Source organism: Pongo pygmaeus, chromosome 11 (assembly GCF_028885625.2).
Source record: "Pongo pygmaeus isolate AG05252 chromosome 11, NHGRI_mPonPyg2-v2.0_pri, whole genome shotgun sequence".
In the NCBI taxonomy this organism is placed as follows: domain Eukaryota; kingdom Metazoa; phylum Chordata; class Mammalia; order Primates; family Hominidae; genus Pongo; species Pongo pygmaeus.
This window is the reverse complement of record NC_072384.2, coordinates 17721935-17749528: the sequence shown is the minus strand read 5'-3', so window position 1 is coordinate 17749528 and position 27594 is coordinate 17721935. Positions and strand designations below refer to the sequence as shown.

The following is a 27594-nucleotide window of genomic DNA, read 5'->3' as shown; positions in this document are numbered from 1 at the left end:
AGAGTTCGTGACGCTGCCTCCTAGGAAAAGATGAGTCTGGCCTGTCCGGGGCCTGCTCTCGGAGACAGGAATGGGAACACAGGGGAGGAGCAGTGGACGCTGATTTGTAGCTGTGTAATTGACAGTTTGGCTGGTCCTTGTCCCTAGGTCCTGGGAGGTCGCCTCTAAACCCTTATTATTCATGGTGGATCCTTGAGCTACAGCCCATGGTTTATGCTAGCAAGGTAACTCAGGATGGGGGCCACCAGGCCAGAAAGACCAACCGTGTAAGGAGAGGGTTGGGGCTTTGAGATGTCAGCCTGACCTGGGCTAAGGGAGAGGGGCTTGAGATGGAGTCCTGTGAGCAGCGACCCAATCAACCACGCCTACATAATGAAACCCAGTAAGAACTCCAGACGTCACAGCTCCGGTGAGTTTCCCTGGGCGACAGCACTCTGCGTACCATCACACACAACGTTCCGGGAAGACAGTCGTGTCTGGGAATGACAGAAGCTTTGTGTTTGGGACACTCCCAGGCCTCACTCATGCATCTCTCCCTTTGGCTGGTTCTGATTTGTATCTTTGTGTTTATAATAAAACTGTAATCCTAAGCATCGTGCTTTCTTGAGTTCCCTGAGTCATTCCAGTAAATTATCCAGTAAATTACCAAACCCCGATTCCTTAATTTGTAGCCACCCAAGGGTGACCTGCCACCAAACTTGTGGCTGGGGTCTGTAGGAAGACAGTCTTACGGGGACTGTGTCCTTAACCTGTGAAGTGTGGCCCAGACGTCGCCAAAACAGTGCTTACTGATTTCCATCGTGTAAACACTCCTGCCACGACTGTTTCAATGCTCGCTTAAAACAGAACGATCAGCTCCCTCAAGCCAGCGTGGCATGAACCAGCGCCAGCACACGGCCGGGTTGGGGCAGAGCTGAGCGGCTCCAACACAGCTGAAAGGAGGCGGAGACAGAAGCACCCCCGGGGAGCAGTCAGGAGCATAAGGGAAGAAGCACGGAAAGAAAGGAGCTGCGTCGGAGGAGGCTCAGTCGGCAGAGGCTCTGAGATAGAGAAAAGATGTGTAGATGGGGAGGTGGGAGGGAAGCCAGCTCAGAGAGAGTGGTGGTGCAAACAGGCCCAACGTTCTTCCCATGGGCCAGGCACCACCCCAGGACAACTCCAAGAGGTCGGTGTAAGGTCGGTGTAGTCATCAGCTGGAGAGCCCTGGGGCACCGAGGTCCAGCCGCTTGACAAAGTCCTGCCGCTTGACAAAGTCCTGCCGCTTGTCAGGGAGGAAGCCAGGATTTACACCCAAGCCTGCACACCATGCCGCATGTTTCCCCACTGTGACCCGGACTTCATTTCCGCTTCTGTTGCATTTTCCCCAATCTGCGCTCCCTTCTGTAATGGTGCAATCCCCCACGGGCACATGATTCCAGTCCTCGCTTCCCTGATGACTTCCTGGCACCACACTAAACTGGGGCTCAGAACTGAAACCATTTCCCCACCCTCGGATTGAATGCACTGCAACAGGGCTGGGCGGTCACTTTGTGGCAGGCTGCTTCATCAACAGTGTGAGGCAGACACACAGAGAGGCACCCTTTACGGAGGCCCAGCTATGTGCCAGAGGCCGTGTGTCCATGAGCACATCCAATCCTTATCAAGCAGAATGGCAGTGGCTATCCCTGGTCTTTAAGGAAAGACCTCAGGGCCCTGGAGTGCTTGCCAAAGCCAAGCGCTAGACAGCATGGAGGACTGGACGGACCCAGGCCCTGTCTGTCTGCATCGGAAGCACAGAGGACTCCACCTGTCCTGCTACTCATTTTGGGAGCTTCAGGCAGGGTGAGGGAATGAAGCATCTGAGGATGCACAGTCCAGCAGTGACGTTCGGGACAATAACAAGGGCAGATCGGGGTCTCTGGTTCCAGCAGCCTCCTGTGCCCACAGTGCAGATGCTGGGATGGTGCTCCCCGTGCTCTCCACACGGCCTCCAGAGGCAGAGATGCTGGGTGTTGTCTCCTCAGGGAACCCACCCCGTGCGCCTCTGGAATCATCTGTTGATGGAAATGGCTTCCACATCCTGACAGGGTGTTACTTCTCCTTCTCTCTCTGTCTACTAAAAGCCCACACACTTTGTTGCTGTTGCTTTCTTTTTAAAAGCTAGGCTATAAACAAAATACATTCTGGCCACATTTCCCCTTACACAGAAGGCAATTTCAGACGTCTTTGGGGGTCCCTGGAGGGTGCCCACTTGCCGTGGCTGCTCCAATCCCACGTACGACATTCATGACTCAGACTTGAGGGGACCAGGAGACACTCTGGAAGTGACACGGTGAGCCTAGGTTTTCACTAAGTCTGTAATTTAGAAATCCACGTGTGGTGCTATCAACACAATCGCCTACCACATAGCTGACATTTAAAAACCCACGCCACGTCCCTGGGGTATTGCGGTGGTGTTGCCACACCGTCCTGAGGCTGACAGGGCTCTCTTGATGGTGCGGCCCTCTCTGCGGAGCATCCTGATCCACTGTCCACATCCACGAGTTGGCCACAGCAGATCTGGGCCCTCTGCAGAGAGTCCAAGATGAAACAAGCCAGTGCAGTTCTAAGTATAGTTCTATTGGAAAGTGTTTATTATATAAGAGCTAAATTATAAATCAAAGCCTGTATATAAAACAAACCATTTGGCAGTGACTAAAATATCTCCTCCTCTGCTGTGTTTCATCCCAAGAGACACATAGTGTGGTGCTTTGGGGCAGGGTCCTTGTGGGCTGCACAGATCCCGGGACCCATCAAGATCATTCCTTTGTTTATTTTTTTATTTTCTTATTTTTTTTGAGACAGATTCTCACTCTGTCGCTCAGGCTGGAGTGCAATGGCACAATCTCCGCTCACTGCAACCTCCATCTCTCAGGTTCAAGCAATTCTCCTGCTTCAGCCTCCTGAGTAGCTGGGACTACAGGCGCCTGCCACCACGCCGGGCTAATTTTTATATTTTCAGTAGAGATAGGGTTTCGCCATGTTGGGCAAGATGGTCTTGAATTCCTGACCTCAGATGATCCACCCGCCTCGGCCTCCCAAAGTGCTGGGATTACAGGCATGAGCCACCACACCTGGCCCATCAAGATCATTCCTACCCAAGCTTCATTGCCTAAATCTATGTTTGTCCCAAAAGGTGTCTCGTGTGAGACATTGGGATCCTTCTTCCCCTCATTCTTTATACTTCATGATGAAAACTATTAGTGGATTGAGAAAGAGGAACACAACAGAAGGACCCAAACAAACAAAAAGCCTGAGAATGAAAGATATTAGGAATCTTTCTAAAATTAAGGCACAGCTTCTGTTTGCAGCAATGCGGTAGACTAAGGTATTAAAATCTCCCACTACAAAACACCTAGACATGCTGGATAAAATATGTGTCCCTCTAAATGCATGCATGAGTCCACAAAAAAGTAAAAAGACTGAAGGCCAAATATGTTAGAGAATGTGTTATTTTTCTACCCTGCCATTTAAAAATCACCATAATCTTAGTGGCTTGAGATAACGCAAATTTAGTATCTTACAGTTCTGGAGGTCAGACATCCGACACAGGTCTCACTGGGCTGCATTCCCTAAGGGAAAATCCATTTCCATAGCTTTTTCCACTTCTAGGGGCCACTGACATTCCTTGGCTTGTGGCCCCTTCCTCCATCTTCAGAGTCTGCAGCAGCTCATCTCTGGCCATTCTTCTGTAATCAGATCTCCTCTGACTCTCTTGTGCCTCTCTCTTTCACTTGTATGAACCTTTGTGATGACACTGGGCCCACTCTGATAATCCAGGGCAATCATTCCATCTTAAATCAAATGATTAGCAATGGTAATTTTATCTGCAATTTGCATGCCATCTAGCGTATTCTCAGGTTCTGGAGACTAGGATGTGGTCATCTTTGGGGCAGGGGGCATTACTCTACCTACCACCGAGAAAAAACTGAAAATCAAAAACGTAAGTGGGGCTGACACTTTGGCTGCCTTGGATGGGGAGGCTAGCATTTTCCAAAGGGCTTGTTTCACTAACCATGAAGGCAAGCAATGTGGCCCAGGCCCAGAGGAGAGGAGTTAGAAACAAGGCCACCCCACAAAGAGGATCATCAAAGGGCTATACTTTCGGGGAATAAATAAAAATCTGTTCATTGACCAAAAGTGGCCACAAAAGACTATGTCTGTCTCAGATTGTCTCAAAATGTTTCCATGAGAATGCGCAGGCTCAGGCCTGCTGAAAGCATTGTCAAGGAATCCCGCTGTTGAGAAATAATAAGAAAAAGCAGTTCCAAGCTGTTAACACCCCTGGGGTGTCTGGCAAGAGCAAATCCAAAGCTCCTTTGAGGAACATACCCTCAGTCTGGGCTGCACATGTTCTACAAGTAAAGCTCCATCAACAGAGACGCATGCCCCAAAACCACAAAGCAAATGAGGAAACGAGCCATGGTGAGCAACAGTCCAAGCAACAGTACGCCAAAGAACTCAACTCCTGAGAACTCCAAACAACAGAACACACAGAGGTAGATTATAAAATAAGTATGCTTACAATCGTTCAATAAAAGGAGTCAAGGGATGATACAGGAGCAAGACATTGTTAAGATAAAGACCAGGCTTGTTTGAAAATGAACCAAATAGTGTTTATAGAATTGAAAACAACAATTATTGAAACGATGGACGTGTTTAGTAGCAGATTAAATATAGCTGAAAACAGCAATAGTGAACTGGAAACTAGATTGAAGAAATTTCCCAGAATGCCACTCAAGAGACATAAACAGGTGAAAAGTTTGAAAGAAAAGATAAAAATCAGAGAATGAAGATAGAAGATCCAGTTTCAGTTTACTAGAAACTCCTAAATGAGTAAATGAAGACAACAGAGAAAAGCAATACTCAAGAAAGAAATGACTGAGAATTTTCCAGAATTGATGAAGGATATGCATCTTCTAATTCAGGGAGATTTTTTTATGAGCTGTAAGTAAAATAATTAAAATTAATGAAATAGGAGAACTTCAAGACCAAGAGCAAGGACAGCCAGACAGAAATGATAAATTGCCTACAGAGTGAGAATAGAATGACCTCAGACTTCTCAGTAGCAATAACCAAAGTCTAAAGACAACAGAGTAATATCTTCAAAGTGCCAGGAGAAAATAACCACTAATATAGAGTTCTATACTCAACTAAATTATTTTAGAATGAGAGTGACCTCTAGATCTAACTACAAATATGCAGGAAAAACAGGGGATAGAAGAACATGCTAAATGATACCACAGGAACAAGATCAGCAACATTCAGATTGTGGGAAATTCCGCAGGAAAAACAATTCAGTTTCTTCAAGAAATAAACTGCAAGAAAAAAAATTTAAGAAAGACACAGGAAGAGAGGGAGAGAGGGAGAAGCTTAAAAGATACTTAAGAGACAAATCAGTCCATCTCAAGGAATAAACATTATTTGAATAGATTCACACTACTTCAAAATTTATATTTATGAGACAATTGAAAATTTGAATGCTGATTGGATATTTGGTAATTATAATGCATCATTGATAAATTTTTAGCTATTTTTATGGTATTACATGGTTTTTTTTAAAAAGAGAATCCATATGTTTTAGAGATATATACTGATGTGATGAAATGAAACTAGATTGGAAATGAGATGTTAAAAATTTTTGAGACTGGATACATGGTGGTTCATTATTCTATTTTTGTGGTTGTTTGAAGTTTTCCTCTATATAAGTATAACAAAAATAATAGTAGTTATAATAAAAGAAAGTGTTAGTTAAAAAGTCTTCTTCCAAGAATATGGATAAGTAAATGGTGCTATATCAATATCAAGAAATATTGTGAAGAGTTAAAATTAAAGAAGCAGATTCACTTGTAGCAACGTGAATAAATCACTTAAAATGATTGGGGGAGCAAGTTGTGGAATGATACAGTATGGCACTATTTATACTGCAAAAGAAAATAAAATTTCAGGACCCTCTAAATGTTTTATGCCAAGGGAGAAGTTAAGCCCCGAGACTGAGTCACACTGCCTGTTTGCAATTCTGATGCTTAGATTATAGTACCACTCTCTCTTCATTGTTCTTGTTCTGTAAATGACTAGGAAAGACCAGTGACCAGACCTCCCATTTCCAATCACTGATCTTTGGTGGGGAGAGGGTGGGACACAAGGGAGTCGGTGGGAGGGTTTTAGGTTCTGCCCTGGAGGAGCACTTGGAGGGGCCTAGCTCTCAAGCAGAAGTGGACCCTGGATGCCCAAGGCTGACTGGCAGTCATAAGAAGCTGCCTGGCGGAGAGGCACTGCCTGTTTCTTGGTAAGTCTGGTTGGAGGCTCCCTGTTTAGGAAAACCCCTGAGAAAGAACCCCCAGGAGGGAGGGTCCATTTTGCATCAGTGTCTGCCCAGGCTGAAGAGGCTCAAGCCAGGTCTCCGAGGCATCAGTCAAGTGGCTCCTGTCCCACCCCAACTCCTCTTCCTCCCGCAGCTCCAAACCAGAGGAGCCTGAGAGCCTGCGGTGGGAGTGCGGTAGGGTAAGGCAGGAAACAGAGAGGTCAACGGCACCCAGCCCTGCCGGCATCCAGCCTCCACCGCCCTGAGCTGAGGGAGGAGGGATGCTCAGCTTTAAGCAAAGTTTTCTTTACACTGGACTGGATGTTTTCATTATTAAATGAGAGTGTGGCAGTGGCTAAAAGTCACTGGAGAACTTTTTCTTTCCAGGAAGCGACCTAAGATGTATTGAGGCTGGACGCGGTGGCTCACGCATGTAATCCCAGCAGTTTGGGAGGCAGAGGTGGGCGGACCACATGAGATCAGGAGTTCGAGACCAGCCTGGCCAACATGGTAAAACCCCGTCTCTACTAAAAATACAAAAATTAGCTGGGCTTGGTGGCACACACCTTGAATTCCAGCTATGCGGGGAGGCTAAGGCAGGAGAATCACTGGAACCTGGGAGGCAGAGGCTGCAGTGAGCCAAGATGGTGCCACTGTGCTCCATCCTGGGCCACAGAACAAGACTCTGTCTCAAAAAAAAAAAAAAAAAAATGTATTGTAAATGGTCCAAGTCTTCATCGGAGGTGGAGGAGGGAGGGGCTGGAAATGACACACAGGTGTGCAGGGACCCCAAGAGAAAGAGGACACACGGGAGAAAGGACGTGCGGCCCAGCAGCTGGCTATGCTGGCCAGTGGACTCCTGTGGCTGCCAGCTCAGCAGCCCCCCTGCTTTTGTCAGAGCACCTGTCCATCACAGGCCAAGCCCCTCAGGAGAACCACAGAAACATGAGCCAGGAGCTGGGGAGGCCCCAGATCCTCAGCTAAGGTTCCTGGATGGCCCTGGCTAATGCTTGGCTGGTCTGCTGGTCCTTCCATTTGACAAACGCCCAGTGTCCCTCTGATAAGTTCCTTTTTACTTTCACCTAAATGGCTCTGCTTTCTCTGTGCTGGTCCCCCACCTTCCTGATGGGCGTGCCTGCCTCAGCCGAGAAGGGGCTGTGGAGCCGCCTCACGCTGGCATTTGCTTGTGCTGGGCCCTTGGCTCATTCATGAACCCCAGCCAGCTCCCAGACCTGACCAGCAGATGAGCCCTTTCATTTGCCCAGCACATTCTTAAAATTGGAGGTTGAAAACCTTCAGGCAGGGAGTGCCCCCATGGGCCCCCACCACCCCCTGCTGTCATACCCTGTGGTCTGACCCATTTAAGCCCCTGCTGGGACCACAGGGTCCTGCTTCTCCTTTCCTTCCTGCTATCTGACTTGTCCTGTCTTTCCTTCTCAGCTGCAAAGGCTACCTGGGCCCCGACAGGTCCCCTAAACCCTAGCACAACCCTTGTACTATTGCAGTGCGTTAAGTCAATCATTTCTAACCCTTTTTTTTTTTTTTAAGAGATGGGGGTCTCACTTTGTCACCCAGGCTGGAGTACTATGGTGTGATCACAGCTCTCTGCAGCCTCAACCTCCTGGGCTCAAGAGACCCTCCCACTTCAGCCTTCTCAGTAGCTGGGACTACAGGCATGCATCACACCTGGCTAATTTTTAAAATTTTTTTGTAGAAACAGACTCACCTTGTTGCCCAGGCTGCTCTCAAACACCTAACCTCCAATGATCCTCCCACTTCAGCCTCCCCAAGTGCTGGGATTACAGGTATGAGCCACCATGCCCGGCCTCTAACACTATTGAAAGGGAAGGTAGAGCTCTCCTCAGAGCCTAATTTACAATCAGTTGTGCTGGTAAAAGCAAATAGTAATGAAAAATGAATGAATGATGAGATTATTGATCAGTCTTTTGTTTCTGAAGACATCTTTTATTATGGAAATATTCACACACGCACAAAGTAGAGAGCATAGCATCATGAGCCCCTGCTCACCACCCTGCTTCCACAGTTAGCAACATCTGCCTAATCTTGGGTCATCTCTTCCTCCCGCAGCCTCCCCGCCTTCCCACACACACAATACCCACCCCCTGCAGCAAGCTGGGTTATTTTCAAGCAAATCCAAGATGCCATAACATTCAGCCATAAACATTTATATCTTTAAGAGCTATCTCCAAGAGATAAGATCTCTTTTTTTTTAAACATAACTACCATCATCACACCAAAAAAATTAACAGTAATTCCCAAATATCATCAAATACACACAGTCAGCGTTCAAATTTCCCCGAGTTGTTCTCTTTTTTTCATGGACTGGAAAAATTAATATTTTTGGCTTTTATTTTATTTTTAAAAATTATCTCTTAAATGTCTTTTTACAAGTGGTTTATTTGAATCTGATTCAAACGAAGTCCAGCATTGTACTTGGTTAATATGTCTCCTATATTGCTTCATCTGTAACAGTTCTCCTCTCCCCTTGGTTTTTTTTGCTTTTGGTTTTTTGTTTTTTTTAGATATGGAGTTTCGTTCTTGTTGCCCAGGTGGAGTGCAGTGGCGTGATCTCAGCTCACTGCAACCTCTGCCTCCCAGGTTCAAGCAAGTCTCCTGCCTCAGCCTCCCAAGTAGCTGGAATTACAGGAGCCCGCCACCATGCCTGGATAATTTCTGTATTTTTAGTAGAGATGGGGTTTCACCATGTTGGCCAGGCTGGTCTCGAACCCCTGACCTCAGGTTATCCGCCTGCCTTGGCCTCCCAAAGTGCTGGGATTACAGGCAAGAGCCACCTCGCCTGGCCCCTCCTCTTGTTTTTTGCCTGTCACGTATCTGTTTTGTTGGAAACCCGAGATATTGGTCCTATAGACCTCACTCTATTCTGGATTTTGCTGACTGCATCCCCATGGAGTTTGTTTGTTTGTTTGTTATGAAGTCTTGCTCTGTCACCCTGGCTGGAGTGTAATGGCGGATCACAGCTCACTGCAGCCTCAACCTCCCAGACTTAAGCAATCCTCCAGCCTCAGCCTCCCAAATAGCTAGGACTACAGGCATGCACCACCACACTCAGCTAAGTTTCTTCTTTTTTTTTTTTTTTTTAGTAGACAGGATCTCACTATGTTGCCCAAGCTTGTCTCAAACTCCTGACTTCAAGCAATCCTCCTGCCTCAACCTCCCCAGGGTGCTGAAATTACAGGTGTGACACACCATGCCCAGCCCCAATGGAGTTTTGACATCTCCCTGTATACCACATATTTCCTATAAACCAGTAGTGAACCTAGAAACTTGTCCAGCTGAATCTCCATTTCTTTGGTGCAGATGCTTCCTGGGTGGTGCCCTGCACTTCCTGCTACATCACACCAGGAAGCCCCCGTGTCTGGCTGCTTCCCTTCCTGTTCAGTGAGACTGAGCAGTGGGCACAGTTGCTACCCCCAGCCCGCACTTTGCTATTCACCCTGTGCTGATCGCCAGGCAGAGCTATACTTCACGAGAGGGTCACACTGTATGTATACCCAGGGAATAAGAGGTCACTTCAAGTCGCTTAGTTATTCTCAATATTTTTAAATTTCAGTCTCAAACAGAATGCAATTTCATCTAGTTTATAAAACGTAACATATGTATACTGCTACCTCAAAGTAATCAACACTTGGCCAGTTAATATGACCTAATTTCACATTTACCTGTACATTTACAGCATTCATACTAGAGTTATTCTGCTACCACACAGAGATTTCAACTTTATTATATACTTTAACAAAAATGGTATGTGAAATGGATATTATGTCTATTTACTTAAGGGTTATTTTGCAGAGTGACTTACTAAATGGAAAAAAAAAACTGTATGGTTATATTAGTAGGAAAGTAATTTTTGGAGAAGGATTATGTAAAAGGAGTTACAGAATTGGGAATAAGCTGTTTCAGGCATGATGACAAGGCAAGAGCATCAGGAAATCATGGTGTTTCCTCTTAGCAACCAGTGAGCAGCAGGAAAGGCAACAGAACTCTGCAGGACCCAGCACTCCTGGAGCCACGGCTTCCCGGAGAGCCTGGCACAGGCACACAGCTGGGTGAGGGTTCTTGTGTGGATATTTAAAACAACACCATCAAGATAAAAATATTGTTGTATCTGTAGCATCTCTATTTCTGTATTTATTTTTCCTTGAAATAAAAATGTTCTAAAGTTACATTGTTTTCCAGGCTGCCTGTTTTATTACTTCTCACAACTTAGGCAACAAAATTTTACGTAGTCATATTTCCAGTTCTTATATGTCTGCTCTACTCCGTATTTAGATTTGGTTAGAAAATCTGATTATTCTTGATTTCACCAGGAGCTTTCTTTTTTATTTCTTCCAAATAAAAACTAATAGTCAACTTCATTAGGCGTTATGACTAGAAAATTAAGCACTTGTTGTGGAGAGAAAGGTAAGAATACAGCCATTTTATTTTATTTTATTTTATTATTTTATTTTATTTTTGAGAGAGGGTCTCACTCTGTCGCCCAGGCTGAAGTGCAGTGGTGCCATCATAGATAGCTCACTGCAGACCCAACCTCCTGAGCTCAAACGATCCTCCTGCCTCAGTCTCCTGAGTAACTAGGACCATAGGTGTGCACCACCACGCCTGGCTAATTTTTGTATTTTTGATAGAGACAGGGCTTCACCATGTTGCTCAGGCTGGTCTCAAACTTCTGGCTCAAGCAGTCCTCCCACCTTGGCCTCCCAAAGTGCTGGAATTACAGGCGTGAGCCACCGCACCCAGCCAGCCCTTTTAAGTTTGAGCCCTTTAACAGGATCTAAATCTGGTGCTCAGGATAAAATATTGCCTCTGGTGCTTCCTTCCCATAATTACAGTATTACAGAGGCATTCTTAATGTTCCCTCTTCAAATTAGAAACAGTAAGTTGAAATTGCCTTCAACTTACTGTTGATGGCAATTTGAGCCCAGATGCCAGTATTAGAGAACATATACTGAAGAACTGAATTTGTAAGTAAAACACCATTTCCCTGTACAAGTAAATGCATAGGATACTGCCAGTCATTAAATATTGAGTCTAGCACAATGTATGAAGCATAAAAATTCAGTGCCACTGGTTTTTAAACAGCTGTTTCCCCCAAAGAAAGGGCAACTTCTGGTATGCACCTGTAAAATAGCAACCTTTTTACATTACTTTGCATAAAGATTTACAAGTGTCCCAGGACCTGGGAGGCCAGTCTATAACAAGACAGCCTCTAGCGACATTGCTTTCCTTCTCCACGGTGATCAGCGACACACAAATACACACTGTGTGTCAGCGAGCTGGTCTGCTACATCAGCCCAGGTTTAAAATCCAGGCTTACTTTCTGTTAACAAATCGCACGTGGATGGGCCCCCCAGGCGTCAGGAGCCCGTGGGTTTTTGCATGAACAGCTTTGGTCTGAGAAGATGTTTTGATCTCAAAATGTTGAAGCAACTAAGAAGAGAAAGAGAGAGAAGGGGTCAGAATTGGAACAGCAGAAAATTCTCAGTGCTCCCTGAATGCTTTTACTCTTCCTGTGGCAGCACTGGGCTGCAGAGAGCCCAGGCAATGAGCACCCACATCCAGCTTTTGGAGGCTACAGAACCTCCGGGTCAGTGGGAAGCCCGCTGTTTAGAAACAGAACTTTAGATCCTGTACCAGAGCCTAGGCATGTCCACTAAGCAGCTGTGCAGCCGGTGGGACAGAGATGCAGGCAGATGCTCAGATGACTTCAGTTTCACTTGCCATTTCAAATTCTAACTCTGTTGCTTCCATTGCAGGTCTAGAGGAAGAAGGCGTCAAAGGAGCAGGGGAAAATGCAGAACAAAGTGAAATTCTGGGTTTCCTGCTGGTTCCGAATCTGCAGCCACTTCAGACCCGGCCAGAAACAGAGGCGGAGAGAGCTGAATCCTCCAAAAGACTTCATCCTGCTAATATCCTGAATTTAAATATCCTTGGTTCGTACCTTTCATTCCATTTCTCATTTCTACAGCCCTGCCTCCCAGGGTAAAACTGGAATGTACCTACACGATGAGTTTGAAAGAACACCTAAAGCAATTATCTCCCCCACCGGCCGGCAAGGGCTTGATGTTCAAAGTCAGCCCTGAGCTTAGGAATACAGGTAACCTGCTCTAAAGACTTCTGTCCACAGACAGGCTCCTGGGGGAAGGGGGGACCTTGCTTTCAGCCCATTTGGAAAGGGCAGGGGGCAGATGAGCTGGCGATACCATAGTCTCCTACTTAGGACCCAGGCTGTCCCCGCCCTGCCCTTCCTCTCTCTCCAGCTTTGTCTCCCAGGCAAAGAAGCTGCACCCAGGATGGGCTGGGGCTGCAGGCTGGAGCACCATGGCGTGATCACAGCTCTCTGCAGCCTCAACCTCCTGGGCTCAAGTGATCCTCCAATCTCAGCCTCCTCAGTAGCTGGGACTACAGGCATGCATCACATCTGGCTAATTTTTTAATTTTTTTGTAGAAACAGAGACTCGCTTTGTTGCCCAGGCTGCTCCTGAACTCCTAACCTCAAATGATCCTCCCCACTGTGCCTCCCCAAGTGCTGGGATTACAGGTATGAGCCACCACTCTCGGCCTCTAACACTATTGAAAGGGGAGGTAGAGCTCTCCTCAGAGCCTAATTTACAATCACTTGTGCTGGTAATAGTCAATAGTAATGAAAAAGGAATGAATGATGAGATTGTTGATCTTGGTTCGTACCTTTGATTCCATTTCTCGTTTCTATAGTTCAAAAGCAGAACCAGCCTTGCTTCCCAGGGTAAAACTGGAATGTACCTACACGGTGAGTTTGAAAGAACACCAAAGTATCCATCACCCTAAAGCGATTATCTCTTTAAGATATCTCTTGTAAGATAATTAAGAGTCAGACAGGGCACCAAGGCTCAAGGGTCAAGGCTTGCAATGGGGACGCAGGCGGAACTCATGCCTTTGTCACTATGAAAGAAATGAGCTGAACAGCATGTCTTCAGGCAACTACATCATGTGCTGGCATCTGGGTGGCTCAGCCTAAACACCTAACCTCTGACCCCTCGTGCTGACCTCTCAGAAACGCCTGCTCATTCCCATGCGGTAGAGGGAAGACTCACATGTGGACATGTGGGTCTCCTAACTTCAAGGCCATCGTGCCACACGGTATTTTTTCTTTTCTGAGTGGTTTGTTTGTTGAAAAAGTTAAAACTATGCAGAAGACAAAAGACAAAAGACAAAAAACACTGCCCCCCGCCCCCCGCCACATCCAGTTTCCAGCTCCCAGGGAGCTGGGGTGGGTATTCCAAACATGTTCCTGTTCAATCAAATATCTTTTTCCTGATTTTAAGGGAACACATTAATATCACTCCATGAAAGCTGTCCCTTTCCTTCCCAGTAGGCTTCGGGCGTGTTCCTGTACTGTTGGGGCAGAGGCCATTTATTTGGTTAAGAAAGGCCCCACTGTTAGGAGTTGAACAATGACAACACATGGACACAGGGAGGAGAACATCACACACAGGGCCCTGTCAGGGCGGTGGGGGGGAAGAGGAGGGAAAGCATTAGGACAAATACCTAATGCATGTGGGGCTTAAACCCTAGGTGACGGGTTGATGGGTGCAGCAAACCACCATGGCACATGTGTACCTATGTAGCAAACCTGCACGTTCTGCACATGTATCCCAGAACTTAAAGTAAAATTTAAAAAAAAAAAAGAAAAAAGAAAGGCCCCACTGTTGCTCCTGTGCCAAGAGACTTTCTTCATTAATTGGGGTTGAATTTTATCAATTATCTTTTGGGATGCTCATGTAATTTTTCTCCTTTTTATCTTGGTGAATTCTACCAACAGATTTTCTCTAGGCAGACCATCCTTGCGTTCCTGAATACATCTGATATGTGAAGATGCCTTTCCGTTTTATACATTCAGCCTGCCAACTGTTTATTTTGCATATTTTCTATCTTCAATTATTAATCAATCAGGCTGGCTTGTAGTTTTTATTTTCCATATCATCCTTTCCCGGTTTGAATATCAAGGTTATGCAAGTCTCACAAAATGAGACTTCCTTTTTCTATTCTCTATTTATATAAGATGATGATTACCTGTTCCCTGAAGGTTTGATAAAACTTGCCAATAACCCTGTCTAGGTTCAGGATATTTTAGGGGTAAATCTTTTTACCACTGACTCATTTCTTTGATCTGCTCTCACTGATTCGATATCTTAGGTCTGTTCCGTTTCATTTGAGTCAATTTAGATCACTTATATTTTTTCTAGTAAACAGTATGCTTTATCTAAGTCTTCAAATTCATTGGCAAAAAAAACTGTTTGAGGTATTTTCTTGATTAAAAAAAAAAAATCATCTGTCTATACAGTTGTGCCTCCCTGCTCATTCCTGGTAGTATTTGTGCCTTTTCTTTTATTTTCTTTTTTCTTTTTTTTTTTTTTTTTTGAGACAGAGTCTTACTCTGTCGCCCAGGCTGGAGTGCAGTGGCGCAATCTCGGCTCATTGCAACCTCCGCCTCCTGGGTTCAAGCAATTCTCCTGCCTCAGCCTCCCAAGTAGCTGTGATTATAGGCACCCGCCACCAGGCCTGGCTAATTTTTGTATTTTTAGTAGAGATGGGATTTCACCATGTTGGTCAGGCTGGTCTCGAACTCCTGACCTCATGATCTTCCTGCCTTGGCCTCCCAAAGTCCTGGGATTACAGGCGCGAGCCACTGTGCCCAGCTTTTTTCTTAACAATTAAAAATCATGGGCCAGGCATGCTGGCTCACACCTGTAATCCCAGCACTTTGGGAGGCTGAGGCGATGGATCACTTGAGGTCAGGAGTTCGAGACCACCCTGGCCAACATGGTGAAACCCCATCTCTACTAAAGATATAAAAAATTAGCCGGGCATGGTGGCAGGCCCCTGTAATCCCAGCTACTCCAGAGACTGAGGCAGGAGAATTGCTTGAACCCGGGAGATAGAGTTGCAGCGACCCGAGATTGCACCACTGCACTCCAGCCTGGGCGACAGGGTGCGACTCCGGAAAAAAAAAAAAAAAAATCATGAGCCAGGCGCAGTGGCTCACACCTGTAATCCCAGCACTTTGGGAGGCCAAGGCAGGTGGATCGTTTGAGGTCAACAGTTCGAGGCCAGCCTGGCCAACATGGTGAATCCCCATCTCTACTAAAAATACAAAAATTAGCTGGGCGTGGTGATGGGCACCTGTAATCTCAGCTACTCCAGAGGCTGAGGCAGGAGAATTGCATGACCCCAGGTGGTGGAGGTTGCAGTGAGCCAATTGCACCACTGCACTCTGGCCTGGCGCATGATGCTTCCTTTCTACACTTGCCCAGGTAGAAATGAGGACTTTTTAAGCAAAAACTTTAGCAGGTATATCCATATGTTAACAGCAGCAAACAAGACCCCATCACGAGCTCCAAATACCATTTCACCGCTGGCCTCTTGCTCAGGTGTCTACCCCGGTTCTTCAGGCAGCCAGAGCTTGGGGGCAACAAGCCTCCCTCCCAACTCACTGATGCCCTTCAGGAAGGTGCAGTGGCTGCAGGAGGCACAGCAGCATTTTAGGGAGCTGAGACCTTCCTGAAAACACTCCCCATAGCAGACTTAGTGCAGGGCTCAGAAGATGAGAACAGCTTCCACTTCTTGGGCACAGACTCTGTGCGTGGACTGTTTTTACTCCTCACACACCTATCAGGCAGGGATTTTTGCCCCTTTTGTAAATGATGCAACAGGCTCAGCTCAGGTGGCTGAGAAACCTACCAAGGTTCCGGAGCCAGCAAGTGGCAGAACTGGGGGTGAAGCCAGCTTGCCCTGAGCTCCCCCTACACACCGAGCTGCCGCTCACATGCTCCGAGGGACAGGGGCAGTGGCCACATCCACACGAAGGTGGGATGGCCACTTGGTCCCACCAGCCCCACCCCAGCAGAGCCTCGTGGGCCACCTGTGCCTCCAGAGCCAGCCCTGAGCCAGTGGGGGTTCTCCCCACACCTCGTTCTGTACCTCCTCCCTGGGCAGTAGACCCTTACCTTCTCTGGCTCCAGGGCCCACCCTAAGCCTGACCATCCAGAATCCCTCTCCCCCTCTTCCCAGCCAACCAGGCTTCCCTGGTCCCTTACTCTCCCTTCTGCCCAGCTCCGAGCTCCCAGTGAGCCTGGAGGAGGCATCTGCATGACTTGTAGGGGAAAAGTCAAGACACCTGGATCCTGCCCTGCACCTGCCACTGTGGGACTTGGCAAGTGGCTGTTGCTTTCTGAGCCTTGGTTTCCTCATCAGTAAAATGGGGAGATGAGGTCATCAGGCACTCCCCACGTTCTCCAAATGCTCAGGCAACGATGGAGCTCCCAAACCTCGGGCCAAGGTTTCCCGTCGCTGAAACAGTCTTCTCCAGCTGGCAGGAGAGGCTAATGGGTGGAATTTTCTCCACCACTGGCTTTTCTTTTATAAAATTTCTTCAGGTATTATTTAGTTCCTGCTATAGCCTGAACCCAGATATGGTGCAAATCCAGAATTATGTATCTTCACATGTAAGGTGTTCTCTAACAACACCCAGGGCTTCCTGATGTTTCACAACCTAAGAAGCTTGAGAACCACTGCTCCGTGTAAATGGTTGGCTCAGTTAAACAAAGGAGACCAGCAAGAGGGCCACTGTGCCTTTCCCGGGGGGCCTGCTGCTGAGGGTGGCTGAGATTCCAGCTCCTAACTGCAGACACGGCCATTAGAGGTGGAGGCGGAGTCCCCAAACCCCACAGGGCCTCACTCAGACCTCCAGGGTTTCTCAGAGTGTAGCCCACGCACCGCACCATCAGCAGCAGCAGCAGCAGTAGACACCCCACCCCTAACCCATCAAACCCGTGCGATGGCAGGAGAGCTGGGCTCTGGGCCCCTGGCACCCCCAGTGACACACACCCCATCCAAATCTTCAGGCTGTGGTCTGTCGTCCACCCATACGATTCCAAGGAGGAGTGAAGCGAGGCAGAAGGCCATGGGGTTGAAGATGGCTACCACGGTTGGGGGATGGGGTGGACACGGGAGATGGGGAGGCATTTTCAAGGGATTTCACACAGACTTCTTGTTTTTGGATAGGGTCTCACTCTGTCGCCCAGGCTGGAGTGCTGTGGTGTGATCGCGGCTCACTGCAGCCTTGAACTCCTGGGTTCAAATGAGCCTCCCGCCTCAGCCTCCTGAGTAGCTGGGACCACAGGTGTGAGCCACAATGCCTGACGGCTCTTGCTCTTAAGTTTCGAAAATCGTGTTTTCCTTTTAACCTGGAAGTCTTTATCCCGTTGAGCCCAGTAGAAAGAGGCCGAACCCAAAGGCCAACGTTTGGCCTCCACGTCCTACCTGGATCACAACGAGGTGAATCTCCAATTCTGCAATTCTCCGCCCTATGCAGCTGCGAACCCCATGACCAAAGGGGATGGATCCAAAATTGTCAACTCTATCTAAGTCTCCTTTCCGCAGCCAGCGCTCAGGCCGGAACTCCTTGGCCCGAGGGAAGTTCTCATCCTGGTACGATGTGGCATAGTGGCAAAGGGCCAACTGGGTCTGAGGAAATCAGGGATGACAGAAAAGGGATAAGAAGCAGAATCACTCAAGAGCAGGGCAGGGCCCAGAGCCCTAGCGGAACAGTCTCCCAGGGTGCTCCCGCCTGGGGGCCGCCTGGGTCCACTCACACCCAGGATGGCAGCAGCTCCCTCCCTTCCCGCTCCACACTGCACCCCAAATGTCACTGCAGCCACTGAGAAGACCGTCGAGCCCTTCAGAGACTCCCAGCGGTGACTGGCCACTTCCACACAGCCTGGGGAGCAGGCCAAGGAGCATGGGCTGCCTTGCTGGTGAGCAGTAAGTTTCCAGAGCAGCGAGATCACACCATTCCCTTCCTTTCTCCCAACACCCCATCTTCATCTTAAAATACATGCAAAAGAAAAGGAAACCTATTGATCTCTGCTTAGGGACAAAGACTTCCTGAAGGTAGAAGCAGATTCCAATTCAACCCCGACCCGCAAAGCCTGGCCACCCCCATGGCCCCAAACTCACGCCTTTCGGAATCAGATACCCGCCAATAACCAGGTCTTCCTGGGTGACCCGGCCGTTCCCTGGCAGCACTGGAAACAGCCTGGAAAAGAGCCAGCGGGGACAGGAATGGCGTGGTGACTTTCACAATATTTTATTGAACGTTCAGAACCCTGGATATATTCCCATTTCCATTAAAAATTCTTAAAAAGTAACACATGGTACATATTCAACTGAAACATTTTGCAAGGACTTTTGTGGCTTCTTTGCTGGCTTGCTTTACCAGCGAGTATTCTGAGGAATGTGGGAAAGATTCCCAAAGCAAAACGTTTGCAAAACACAAAGCCAAGCCTTTCACATGCCATTGTGTTCCCAGGAGGGAAAATTCCAAGTTTCTAATATTTTATGTGACCACGGGACCACTTTATCAAGGAATGGTTCATAGGACTTAAGGTCCCATGAAATGCATTTGGAGAAAAGATACTTCAGCGATCAGATTATCTCAGAAAACCCTGAATAAAACTTTAACTGACAAATACCAATAAACCCCACAGCCAGCTGCTTTTTTTTTTAATTTTGAGGTTCAACAGCATGCTATATAGGTTGAGGGTCATTATCAAGTCAGCTTTGAAAGAATTCTTTAGCACATACTGCAGAAAACAAGCTTTGCTTTTTGTCACAGCATTTCCTCGCAGAGGATGCCATGTTTGGGGGAACGGATGTCATCCGTCCCTAATCCCACCTCCTACCCAAACCATCCCCTCAACCCAGGACAACCCACATCCCTCCGGCGTTTCTGTTTGTCAGGAAAGCCCTGTCTGGGAGTAATTGAGCTTCGCTGGGTGGCGTCTCAACCCAGATGAGGACATTCACTCAAGAACCATGAGGTTTGTACCCAGGTCTGGAAATCAGCCGAACAGCCCAAACTATTTTCCTGACAAATCGATCTTGTTTCGTGTTATCTTCAGAGGAACAAAGTCAAAGGCCATTGACCCAGGAACATGTTGGGAAACCCCCAATAAGCCAATTGCCTAAAGCAGGGACAATATTCAATGACTGCTCCGAAGATCTTTTTTTTTTTTTGAGACAGAGTCTCGCTCTGTTGCCCAGGCTGGAGTGCACTGGTGCAATCTTGGCTCCATCACCTAGCTTCAAGTGATTCTCTTGCCCCAGCCTCCCAAGTAGCTGGGACTACAGATGCCCACCACCACACCCTGCTAATTTTTGTATTTTTAGTAGAGACTCAGTTTCACCATGTTGGCCAGGCTGCTCTTGAACCCCTGACTTCAGGTAATCTGCCTTGGCCTCCCAAAGTGCTGGGATTACAGGTGTGAGCCACTGCGCCTGGCCCAAAGATCTTTACAGAGAACAAGGATTATGTCGACCCATAAGACAGAATGGTCTTTCTGCTATTCTGACAAGAGCAGAGAAAAAATAACAATCACGAACATCCTCATCCTAAACAGGTCAGCCATGAAGGGCAGTTGGAGGACTTGTTATGATAGAGAACCAGGGACCTAAGGGACACAGTTTGTTGACAGATTCTGGCGAGCCTTTTACCTCAGGGTTTCCTTAAGGAGAGCTCTGACCAGCGGGACCTTGGGGACATCAGCTGCAGTTGGAACACGCCTTTCCCCTAAATTCTTGACGATCTCCCGGTACACCGTCTGCTGCACTTCTGGGTGCCTTGCCAGGAGGTACACCGTCCAGGACAAGGTGAAGGACGTCTAAGGAGAGAAAGCGGCAGACACAGGCAGGCAGTGAGTAACACCAGGGACTGAAACAGACGCGGTGGCAGGTAGGGAGTCCCCTGGGAATACACACAGCACAAAGTCAAACTCATCCAATTCCATATAGCACCTAATGTCTTACTGAAACAAAAGACTGTTTCCTTAATTCATGGCAAATAAATAAATAACTGAACATATTTGGCAAGTGACATGGACTCTACGATTCACGTGCTCCTGTCATGAAGAGCCACAGGAAAAAGATACTGGAGCTTGTTTTAATCACTGAAAAGCAGTATGTCAGGGATGCTGCGGAGCCTGGGGGATCTGCTTGTTTTAATCACTGAAAAGCAGTATGTCAGGGATGCTGCGGAGCCTGGAGGATCTGCTGGGACTTCGTGTGACCTTCTTTACAGGGCTTGCTCGGTGTGTGCCAGAAAGGGCCTCAGGCTGCCCCTCGGCATCCCCAGGATGCTGGGCCCGGCCCACTCTGGCTGCCCTAATCTAGAGATTGGAGTGCACAGGAGATCACTAGTTAGCCATCATGTCCTGCCTTCATCAAGGAAGGTCCACACAGAGCAAGTCAATAACTCGTCTATGCAAGCAGTGTCTTTTTTTTTTTTTTTTTTTTTTTTTTTTTTTGAGACGGAGTCTCGTTCTGTCACCCAGGCTGGAGTTCCGTGGCGCGATCTCAGCTCACTGCAAGCTCCGCCTCCCAGGTTCATGCCATTCTCCTGCCTCAGCCTCCCAAGTAGCTGGGACTACAGGCGCCTGCCACCACGCCCAGCTAATTTTTTGTATTTTTAGGAAAGATAGGGTTTCACCGTGTTAGCCAGGATGGTCTGGAACTCCTGACCTTGTGATCTGCCCGCCCCAGTCTCCCAAAGTGCTGGGACTATAGGCGTGAGCCACAGCGCCTGGCCAGCCATGTCATTTTTTATACCTCTTCTCAAACCTTTCTACTTATTGAAAATAATTGTTTTATTCTCATAGGTCCCAAGATTTTCACTAAAATCAATAGTATCATCTATGAGACTACATTTCACTCTCTAGTAAACAAGGAAATGCCACAGTATAAAGGCCTTTCTCTTTCACCAAAAAAAAAAAAAAAACTAATTTAAGCAGGCAATATTGATATCATTTTCTTGTAGAAGATATCACGTGTTTTAGAGGGCAGGCCTCTTGTATATATAATATAATGTGCAAGGTCTTATAAATTATAAAAGGTTACTTAGATGCTTCCTATCAAGAGAATAGAAAATTTATATTTAGATCACATTTTTATGGAAAAAATGTGGTATATCCATATAATGGAATACCACTCAGTAATAAAAAAGAATCAATTACTGTTCTATGCCACCACATGGATGAATCTGAGTCATTCTTCTGAGTGCAGGAAGCCAGATGGAAAAGACAGCATACCATATGATTCCATTCTCATCAATGTTTAGAAAAATGTGGCAGTGGTTTCATAAATGGTCCCATCTGTCAACAATCTGTATCGCATTATGCAGTTTAAATGGAGTTGACTATGCATAAGTTACGTTGCAATAAAATCATACTAATTTTTAAAAATCAGTATGAAGGTGTAAGAATTTGTTCCCTGGCTTCTACCGTAGGATGCTAAAAGGAACAGCTTCCTTCTGAATGACACCTCATTGTGATGTTCTTAGTTACCACCAGGGGGCAGGAGGCACAAGCTCAGCGACCAAGCCATTCATTCATTTCTTCACCTTTCAAGGGGTGCCTTAATTTGAGCAAATCCACACCATCACATTCACGTAGTTAATTAGAATTTTCATTGATTGTATCATTTAGTTTGCATTTAGTTCATATACTTTTTGTTTTATTGTTGCACAAAATCCAAAAGAATAAGGAGTTTATGCTGTGTGGGTTTTTTTGTTTTGTTTTGTTTTGTTTTTTGCTTTCACATGCTTAAGTGATATTATAATAAAAATAAAGCCTTGAGGCTTTTTCATCCCTTTAAGGTGGAGGTCTGTGTGGGGTGTGCCTTATTCAAGGTCGGGAAGCACCCGTGCAGAGGAAAAGCTTTGAGATGATGATGGGCTTGGTTGTTTAGTTTCCCCACCTGTTAATGAAGTCAATGACTCCTACCTTAGAGGAAGCTGTGAGACAGGCAGGCTCTGCGTGCAATGCTTTGGAAACAGCGAAGCGTCACGCAATCTTAATTCTCACTTTCCACCCGACCACCAGCAGCACCCCAGCCCGCAGCTTCCCCAGTTTCCAGCCAGAAATTTCATTATCTTCCACCCACTGAAAGCATCAGCCTAGCTCCTCCCTGTTTTGCCACTTCCTTTTAGCAAATTTTAAAACTGCTTTCACCTATACCTACATGGAGATCATTTTCACACGTATCCTATTAATTGTATCATATTACACATGTGTTTTTGAAAGGAACTTGGCTCCTTATCCCCCCGGACTATGCCACCCCCAGCCAGCCAAGAAACTCATGTTAAATATCTAGTGTGTTCCCTCCACGCTCTGCTCTGTGTTCACAGTCAGGGACAGATGTGCACATGCACACGGCCGGGAGGGGGCGGTGCCGCTGCATCTTACTCACAGGACACAGTATACATGCTGGTCTGCCTCTTCCTTTCCCATCAGATAGCCTGTGGGTTCCCCCCAGGTTAATGGGCAGTGCTCTGTCTCATTCTGATATGAACCCTCCCTGGTCCCAGTGTATCATTGATCTGCCATGCTACTGGGCTCCATTCACAGGGAATTTGTTGATATACACACACACACACACACACACACACACGCACTCATCAACCAAACTGCTTTAGTTTACTTTCTTTACACTCTCTTTAGCAGGTTTTGGTTTTGAAGTTACATTGGCTTTATAGAACAAATTGAGGGGTGAATGAAATGAATTCTTGGCTTTATAAAATAAATTCCATGGCCTGGAATATTTTAAATGATAACTAATAAGGTTTTTAATGTCTGTACCCTCTTCATTTATGAAACAGTGACAAAATGTTTACAAATCAGGAATGATCTGTAAACTTTAAACATTTATTATAATTTTGTGTATGTGATAATGGAATTTTGGTTATGCTTTTCACAGAAATCATCATGCACCTTACATTTAATATACAATCATGCATCGTATAGTGATGTTTTGGTCAATGATGGACCCAATATACAATGGTGATCCCATAAGATTATAAAGCCACATTTATACTGTAGCTTGCCAATGTTTAAGTATGTTTAGATACACACATACTTACCACTGTGTTCCAGCTGCCAACAGTATTCAGTACAGTAACATTCTGTACAGTTGTGTAGCCTAGGAGAAATAGGCTCTACCGTGCAGCCTAGGTGTGTGGTAGGCTACCATCTAGGTTTGTGTAAATACACTCTAAGATGTTCACGCAATGACAGGACCGCCCAACAACGCATTTCTCAGAACAAATCTGCATCATTAAGTGAAGCGTGACTGCATATGCAGAGTTTTCTCCTCCTGGAGCCCCTCAGCAGTGCAGCAGGCCTAGCACAAACATGAACAGTGTGCTAAACAAATCTGCCTTAAAAGTAGACAACGGCCAGTCGCAGTGGCTCATGCCTGTAATCCCAGCACTTTGGGAGGCCAAGGCGGATTACAGGCACCCGCCACCACACCCAGCTAATTTTTTGTACTTTTAATAGCAACGGGGGTTTCACCATGTTGGCCAGGCTGGTCTCGAACTCCCAACCTCAGGTGATCCCCCTGGCCAACATGGTGAAACCCCCGTTGCTGTAATCCCAGCTACTCTGGAGGCTGAGGCAGGAGAATCACTTGAACCTGAGAGGCAGAGGTTGCAGTGAGCCGAGACCATGCCATTGCACTCCAGCCTGGGCGATAGAGTAAAACTCCATCATCCCCCTCCAAAAAAGTAGACAACATCCATGAGGTGAAGAGGAAGGGGTTATCGTGTGTTGCTTGCTGAGAACCAGGGCCCCCAGACTCACCGTGTCGACGCCGGCCAGCAGCATCTCAGTCACATTGGCGTAGATCTCCTGCAGCGTCAGTGCCTGGCTAAGGAAGAGGTATGTGAGAAGTCCCCCGCTCACCCTCCGGCCTCGGTCCATTTGGTACTGTATGTCCCTCAACTTGTTGTCAACATGAATTTGGCCTGTTTGGAAACAGTATTTCTTTTGAAAGGAGTTTGGGTTGAGAATCATCTTTTCAGTCTCAATGCCCTCTGTCCTCCCAGTAGCTTAACTAAACCAGTGGCAGGTGACAGAGGGTAAGGAAACCCAATTTATCTAATGTCAACCTGGGAGTTTCACTCATACACTTGCTTATGTAAATGAATGAAAAGTTAAAAGACAAGCTAAACATATCTTCCTTTTTAAAAATAAGCTGTAAGATATTTGCAGATGTTTGCTTTACTAATCCAATAGCCAAATAAACTATTTATATGAGTAACAAAATGCAAACTCTTTTCTTTTTTCTACCACACTTTCAGAAGAGAAAATGAGTGGAGGGGAAAAGGCCACGCATCATTATCTAGGATGTTACCATATAGCACAGACTTCAGGACTTACATATTCAAATAAATGTTGTTGTTGTTGTTGTTTTTTCCTTAAGACAGAGTCTCGCTCTGTGGCCCAGGCTGGAGTGCAGTGGCAGGATCTTGGCTCACTGCCAACTCTGCTTCCTGGGTTCAAGTGATTCTCCTGCCTCAGCCTCCCAAGTAGCTGGAATTACAGGCACGCGCCACCATGACCAGCTAATTTTTGTATTTTTAGTAGAGACGCGGTTTCACCATGTTGGCCAGGCTGGTCTTGAACCACTGACCTCAGGTGAACCTCCCGCCTCGGCCTCCCAAAGTGCTGGGATTACAGGCGTGAGCCACTGCGCCCAGCCTAAATATTGATCTTGAAAAGAGACCATGAAACACTTTATTCAGTGTTAGCATTGCTCTAGAACATTGTTCTAAGCATTTTGAAAATAATTTCTTTATTCGGAAATGCTTTTATAGTAAAATTTTTAGTCACATAAGAAAACAAATCTCTTTGTAATCTCACCTTGGATTTGAACAAAAATTGTAACATTCAAATGAATGTGCGTGGACCTGAAACTCTACATTTTAAGCACTGACCAATTTATTTGAAGTAAAGACATCATCTTGCATGGACATTTACTTGTACCTGTCCATGCTAGCATGCTAGTGAAAATAAAAATTATTTTAAAATGAAAAAACTGATCATGTTACCTGTAGTCACAACCCACATGCTTTTTGCTTCTTTGAAAAACAAATCCATGGCCAGGTGCAGTGGCTCACACTTGTAATCCCAGCACTTTAGGAGGTCAAGGTGGGTGATCACCTGAGGTCAGGAATTCAAGACCAGCCTGGCCAACATGGTGAAACCCCATCTCTACTAAAAATAAAAAATAATTAGCCAGGCATGGTGGCAGGTGCCTGTAATCACAGCTACTCGGGAGGCTGAGGCAGGAGAGTCACTTGAACCTAGGAGGCAGAGGTTGCAGTGAGCCGAGATCACACCACTGCACTCCAGCATGGGCGACAGAGCCAGACTCTGTCTCAAAAAGAAAAAAAAAAAAAATCCAAAAGTTATGGGTCCAAAAACCAACACATGACTACATCTAGGCATCCTCTACTATGGTCACCCACTGTCAGGATGAGAGTTAGACACACAACACAGCAGGTCGACCTGCTTCTGCAAAAGGTGCTCTCAATTCTTCTCTTACTGAATTTGAAGAGTCCATCCCAGGACCTGCAGAATTCCCGCCAGGGCTTTGGGATGAAGGGGCGAAGCCATCTGGGGATGGCGCCTGCATACATGGAGGTCTTGAACATGCTAAACATGAGCTCCAGGGCCTCGATGTATTCCACAGTCAGCTGTGGGATGCTGTTTTCCAGGCAGCCCAAACGACTCTCATAAAGGATGGCGGCCACTCCTAGACAGGAAAGAGAATTTGAAAACTCTCTTCTAGATTATTTACCACACCAACAGGCAATGTTGGGCCATAAATGCAACTTTCAAACGTGGTCCAGGTGCCTTTCACGAATGAGGCGTCGTCACTCTGAGGAACTGCAGGGTGCTGGCATTTAGGGCTGACAGGTGGTGCTGTTGCTGCTTCACCTAAGGAGCCTCACAGCCCTGGGAGGCACAGATGAAGAAGCCCACTCTCTGGAGGAAATTCAAAGACTCCGAGAGTTTAAGTAGCTTGGCTAAGGCTGCAGAGGAGGACCCTGGGACAGATCCGGAGCACAGGTCTGAAATGATGAGCCCTGGGGAGGGGACAATCACCGAGTGTGTCGCTGCTCTCCCCCAACACTCTCCTCTCAGGAAGGAGTCGGCAAACCCCACAGGGCCTCTTCCTGCCCCACCTGGCCACTGGGGATCGCCTTCCAGCCACTTGCCCAACTTGAGGAGTTGAAAAGTGACTCCTCCTGGCCAAAACGCAGAGCCCAGGCCTGGAGAGGTAAAGGCGCAGCCGAAGTGGCCTGGATGAATCCATGTCAGGCAGAGCTGTGAACTGTATTTACCAGTCACTTCTGGGATGATTTTATTACTAATTTTAGAGAAAATTAATATCAGAACTCCACAAAGCTAACTTGAGTGAAACTTGAAGTAAGGTAAGCTTTTTTTTAAAAAAAAAGATGAGAAAGCTGATATGCATTCTATTTTTTTTTTCTTTTACACAGACATCGCCATGTTAGACCAAGATGCTTTTTTTTTTTTTTTTTTTTTTTTTGAGATGGAGTTTCACTCTTGTCACCCATGCTGGAGTACAATTGTGTGGTCTCGGCTCACTGCAACCTCCGCCTCTCAGGTTCAAGCGATTCTCCTGCCTCAGCCTCCCAAGTCACTGGGACTACAGGTGCCCGCCACCATGGCCCAGTTAATTGTTGTATTTTTAGTAGAGACGGGGTTTCACCATGTTGGCCAGGCTGATCTCGAACTCCTGACCTCAGGTGATCCACCCGCCTCAGCCTCCCAAAGTGCTGGGATTACAGGCATGAGCCACCGCACCCAGCCCCAAGATGCATTCTTAATTAAAGAGAAAGCACGGTGCAGAACAGTATGTTTGGTGTACTACCGTTTATTGTGTAAAAATAAAAAGAATATTCACATGCGTTTTTCTGTATATGCATAAAACATCTCTTGACATATACATGAGACACTAGTGACCTTTGCTGCATTCAGGAAAGAGGGAGACCTTCACTGAAGCCTTTTTGGTATTGCTATTTGAACGGGAATGTACCACCCATTCAATATGACTAAAAGCTAGAACGAGTCTGAAGTAGATGCCCTCTCAACTTCACTCCTTTTTAAAAATTATGCTCAAACAAAATGTGTAGTAATTAGGAACATGGCTTCTTGAGTTTAAAAGACCTGAATTTGAAACTAACTTTCTGCCTCTAAAAAGAGGGATGGGGGTGCGGCATTGGGCAAGTTCTTTTTTAAGTCCAGTTTCAGCCAGGTGCAGTGGCTCATGCCTATAATCCCAGCACTTTGGGAGGCCAAGGCGGGCGAATCACGAGGTCAGGGGTTCGA

General features: G+C 46.6%; 1 protein-coding gene across 4 annotated transcripts in view; it reads right to left on the bottom strand.

Annotated features, from left to right (window-relative positions):
* Nucleotides 1-8449: 8449 nt before the first annotated feature.
* LOC129031193 (cytochrome P450 27C1) overlaps nt 8450-27594 on the bottom strand; it is a 36280-nt gene continuing 17135 nt past the window's right edge. For 3 of the 4 annotated variants that reach the window (XM_054477165.2, XM_063647324.1, XM_063647326.1), the window contains exons 4-9: nt 25781-25990; nt 24034-24197; nt 19895-20061; nt 18359-18437; nt 17663-17866; nt 8450-11791 (exon numbers count right to left, since the gene is read on the bottom strand). In XM_054477165.2, the coding sequence (XP_054333140.2) occupies nt 11675-11791; nt 17663-17866; nt 18359-18437; nt 19895-20061; nt 24034-24197; nt 25781-25990 (941 nt within the window). In that variant the 3' untranslated portion in view covers nt 8450-11674. The remainder of the gene's footprint in view (nt 11792-17662; nt 17867-18358; nt 18438-19894; nt 20062-24033; nt 24198-25780; nt 25991-27594) is intronic. The other variant, XM_063647325.1, reaches the window with a different exon arrangement.